The 4,875-nt window shown below is 35.0% G+C and overlaps 1 protein-coding gene across 2 annotated transcripts; it reads right to left on the bottom strand.

The window, feature by feature from the left end:
* Positions 1-797: 797 nt before the first annotated feature.
* Positions 798-4,022, bottom strand: LOC141720427 (protein REVEILLE 1-like). 2 transcript variants are annotated; one of them, XM_074522833.1, is made up of 6 exons: positions 3,590-4,022; positions 2,860-2,994; positions 2,663-2,774; positions 2,513-2,574; positions 1,950-2,375; positions 798-1,839 (listed from the first exon to the last, which is right to left on the bottom strand). In XM_074522833.1, exons 1-6 carry the CDS (start codon positions 3,641-3,643, stop codon positions 1,081-1,083), a joined length of 1,548 nt encoding a protein of 515 aa, XP_074378934.1. In that variant the 5' UTR covers positions 3,644-4,022; the 3' UTR covers positions 798-1,080. The 2 variants fall into 2 exon arrangements, with proteins under 2 accessions (XP_074378934.1, XP_074378933.1); XM_074522832.1 differs by having other exon boundaries at positions 798-1,842; positions 3,590-4,019.
* Between the last annotated feature and the right edge of the window lie 853 nt (positions 4,023-4,875).

Here is a 4,875-nt window from a genome sequence, read left to right as displayed (position 1 = left end):
CAGAGAATTCATCATTCTTCTCTTAATAACTGAGGGCGCGCCTTCCTCTTACACGCTGAGGGCGCGCCTTGAATATCTATAAGCACTTTTTCCATCAATCGTTCATAATACAGGGCGCGTCCTTCCTATATATTGGGCGTGCCTACTTTACTTCCATAAATGAAGGTCGTCTTATATGTTCCTTAATTTTAAGTGTTTATATCTCAATTTTAACTATTTTATCCGATCTTTATCTGAATAATGTTTATACCAATTTTTGGGTATAACAGTATGCTATTTTATTTTAAATAAAATTTAAGAGAACGGCAAAATTTCACCAAATTAGAAATATTTGTTAATATAATAGGACTATCATGGGTTGAAATCCTATTTTAGCATTAAAATATGCTTTTTGTCTCAAATTATAATAATAACTATAGTCATTTTAGTTTGAGTGCTATTACGATTTTAGCCCTAAACATATGCATTGGACTTTGCTCTTAACCATTGTTTGAGCCGAGTAGCCGACACATGTTTTAGCCCCCACAATTGATCCATTTGACAAGAAGAGTTCATCGAACACTCAGATGTCTGATGAATGAAAGTTGCCAGTCGAGCTCGTTGAGGAAAAGTTCCTCAGGTCTCGTTACAGAGATCTACGCGACCTTTATGAAATGGGTGGGTTAATAAGATCCATACATGTGTATCCAGAACCTAGAATGCTTTAGTTTGGTTTCTGTTCTCGCATCTTTAAAGTTTGTACAATGCAACACCACCTGCCTATTGTTCAAGCAAAAATTTAAAAAAAAACTTAAAAATCCAGTAAAGGTCTTTCATTAGCGACCTTTCTTAAACTACCATCGACTGATAGCACAAGACATTAAATCTTTACATACCAGGCTACATGAACGATTGAACGACTAGGGGGAACATTTCAAGGCCTCATCAGCATGGGAAAAGCTCCCCCCATTATCCAAAAATTACATACCGAAAACAGGTCTACAGTGATAGGTTTCACCCATCCTCAATTTAAGAGTTCAACCTGTCAAAAATTTCTGCTAGTATGTTATTATAATAAGTATTATCAGCACCTGATTCACGTTATAAGCAAAGCCGGGTTCTCTGCTCTTCTCTTTCTTCACCCGTTATTGATGTATCATTGTCCATCTCTGCCAAGCATCTTTTGTATGGTACAAATCCTTTCTTGTTATTGGCCTTGGCCAGGTTACTCTTTTGCTCGGTGAAAGCTATGTCAGCCCTTGGTTTGAACAAGCAGGTGTGCTTCTGCTCAACATCCTGCTTGTCAGAAAGAGACCAACAACTTTGTGTGTCCATCTCCCAAGTTTTATCACCAGTCTCAATGTTGATCGATCCCGAGTCTGAGCCGGTTAGGGATCCGTGTTTCTGAAGCACTTTTTCTTGGACATTTTTCCCATCACAGTGCATATTTTCTCTTTCTCGAACGGAATTCTGCAAATGGAGAAAAGGATATGGTACTCCCCCATAGAATGTCCAACACGGAACAGGAGCACTTGATTCATCATCTACATTAATGGAATTATTAATTGGATATTGCATGTAATATACCGCAGGAGCTCCACAAGATACGCCTGTCCAGGCACATCTAGCAGCATCAGGAGATGCATACCTCATTCCTGGGGATATATTCCACGGAGATGTTAGCCCCAGTCTTTCATCAGCTGACTCAAGATGTGAGGAGCCACATGAGTTATTCCTTGAGCTTGAAAGTGATGGTTCTGCAACTGTTACAGTCTTTCCGAATAGCTTCAGACTGTGTGTAGATACTTCCTCATTAGATCCTTCTTTAACAAATGTACCGTCTGCTTGAAACATGTCCAACTTCTGGAGAATAAGAATACACAGAATAAGATGCTGAATAGAAAAACAAATTGATTGGTATTGATTGCAAATAAACAAATAGATGACATTTAAGTTTGTAGATTTAGTACCATGGGGACATGTTCATCCTCATTCGAACTATCATTTCCCTGAGTAGGAGAGTTAGATCCATTTTCAGACCTGTTCTCTTCTGGTGATGGAATAGTGTCAGATGGGAAAACGCCGTTTGGTTGATCATCCGCGTCAGAAGAAGCTGCTGAGAAGATACAATTTGGCATATCTGAGTCTGTTACACATGTTGCTTCCGAACCCACAGCAGACAAAACAGAAGCCGGTGACCGATTTTCTCTTACTGAATTTGAATGACTCGGGGATGCAGATCTTCGAAGTTCATCTGAGATATGAGCTCCTCCCGTTTTAACTGGACTGACCATTTTACGAGGATAAGGATGCATTGGCTTTCTTTTCGGGCGTGGAGGAGGAATCTCAATAGGTTTCACCGTGTTCTCTTCATTGATACTTGATTCTCGAACCACCTAATTACAGAAAATATATCTAGTATTAGAACAAATTTGATAGCAATATGGGCGGGGGCTTGTTCTTGGATAAAATCAATAAAGGTATAAAAGATATATAGTGACAGGGAGTAGATATTAGAATTTCAGTAGTCAACCTTAGAAAAGAATTTCTGAGCATGACTTCTAATTTGGACTGCAGTTTTTGTGCCAATATGCTCTGTATAAATAAAAATATCTCAGTACATATAGAGCTAACTCGCACAGAGATATAAGATTAATACTGAACTAAAAACAATTAAAATTACCTTCAATATGTCTCCAAGCACGTCCATACAACTTGAGCGCCTCGAGAAACTTATGGTGCTCTTCATCTGTCCACCTTTCCCTCTGTTTTGTAATTGTGTACTGCTTTCTCACCTATAAACCAAAGAAGAACAGCTATAAGCAAACAATTTTTTCAAACAGGGGTGGAGAAAGAAGCTATACATGTACTGGTACATACCTTTATAGCATAGTCGTCACCGGAAACAACATGGTCCTTATCCTGCTTATGAGCAGGGGACTGGAGGCCAGCAGTCAAAGGTAAATCACCAATGGCAGGCGAAATTATATTTGACCTTGCATCTTCGCTTTGAATCTATATTAAACCAAAAATATGAAAAAATTTAGAAATCATCTATACCGACACAGATTAATTATAGTTTCAGCATCTTTAAGCTAATCATCACATACCTAGCTCTAATTAGTTATAACTGATAATTGATAACTGATAATTGATAATTGATATTTAAACAATCATGGAATATAATCTCAAAACCCACAAGCAGAATTAGCCTCTCCATTTACATAACTTGGCGAACTTTTAAGTTAAATCATGAAGTGGTTTGTTAAATTTCACCAAGTATTATCATCATCCCGAATAAATATTCGGGATATTATAAAGTCACACCGCAAACAAATGATAATCTCTGCATCCTCTAAAATATCTAAGAACTACACTAAAAGGGAAATACTGTAATATTTTATGAGGAAAGAATATAACTTTACTGGGCAAAAAATCAATCATGAGGAAGCTACTTAACTTTTTTTCATTTTCTTGAATTGGCAAAGATATGTAGTAATAACTATATGCAATAACAGATCTACAAACATAATATACGAGAGAGAGAGAGAGAGAGAGACTTATCCAACTGAAAGAAATATATTTAAAGAGAAACGTTTATTTTGCATACCTGTATATCATCACTTGCAGAACCCATTGATTCTTCAATTTGACTATCTTGCATCCACAAATTTCAATCCACTAATCAGAGCTTCCTTGTTCAAAGCTCAATGAAACTTTTATACAATCACAAACTCATCTCCGGATCAGTACAAAACAACATGTATGAATCAAATAATTAAATCTGAACAAAACCCAACAGATCTTATTAATTCCCACAAAAATTTCTTCTCAACTTCTTGCAGAAAAAGTTACCCAAAACTTGATGAAATCAAAATTGAAGAAATGGGTATTTTTCAGAGGAATAAAAAGATAAGATTACAAGTCTAAAGGCTGATGAAAAAGGGTAAATATAGAAATCAAGAAAGAAGGTTCAAGAGTATGTGAAGAAGAAAGAGAGAGGAGTTTTATAACAAGTGTGTGTGTGTAAGTAATGGGGTTGTATATTTTGTGGAAGATATTAAAAAGAGAAAAAGGGTAAGGTTGCCACGTAAGATTAGAGTTTGGCAAAGGAAAGATGGAGAAATATATGTGGAATCATGTGGCTCACATTCAAAGAAGAGAAGGCTTGAAATATTTGTGGATGTTTTTTTATCTTCACTTTTTTCATATACTCGCACTGCATGTGGGCCACTACACTCCTATACTTGCTGTCTAAATGGTCTGCCTGCCAAATTTTATTATTATCCCCCCTCCATCTCTTTTTCTCTTCTTAACTCTACTATTTACTTGAGTTGATAACCGATAATTTTTTTTAAAATTCTAAACAAGATCTTTATTTAGATCCGAAAACGACTCCATATCCTACTTTTTCATCATTTTTATCTTTTATGTATCTTGTACCATGGTGAAAAAAAAACCAATTAAATCGCAAAATCGACTCAATTGAGTTGAATTATTCAAAACCCAAAATTTAATTGATTTAATTTTTTGTTAACAAAAATATAATGATTAAATTTTAACTCTTACTAATTCAACCCAACCCAACCTGATTTTATAATTATAGTATTATTAGTTAAAATTTTAATTTATTTATTTATTGTAATAAATAATATATTCGAAATAAAATTATTATTTTACGGATAACACACCATAAATTATTGATTTTAAATTAGAAGAGCACACGATACATATAATATCCAATAATATTTATTTTGTGTTAAATTATGGGATGCATTTCAACTTATTTGTAATTTTGACTCCTAAAACTATTTAAATAATTTTATTCGAGTTTTAACATAAATCAATGCGACCCAACCTGACCCAATATATAAAGGGTAGGGTTGGGTTAAAAAT

The sequence above is a fragment of the Apium graveolens genome, chromosome 4, assembly GCF_009905375.1.
Source record: "Apium graveolens cultivar Ventura chromosome 4, ASM990537v1, whole genome shotgun sequence".
Lineage (NCBI taxonomy): Eukaryota > Viridiplantae > Streptophyta > Magnoliopsida > Apiales > Apiaceae > Apium > Apium graveolens.
Note: the sequence above shows the minus strand (reverse complement) of the source record. Positions and strands in the feature narration are given on the sequence as shown.

Bases quoted from the DNA above. Each gene is read 5' to 3' on its own strand.
- LOC141720427 (XM_074522832.1), bottom strand. From the start codon at position 3,643: ATGCAAGATAGTCAAATTGAAGAATCAATGGGTTCTGCAAGTGATGAT. The intron at 2,775-2,859 runs GTATGTACCAGT...TTTGGTTTATAG, and splicing joins GTGACGACTATGCTATAAAG to GTGAGAAAGCAGTACACAAT. The intron at 2,376-2,512 runs GTTGACTACTGA...TTCTGTAATTAG, and splicing joins CTCAGAAATTCTTTTCTAAG to GTGGTTCGAGAATCAAGTAT.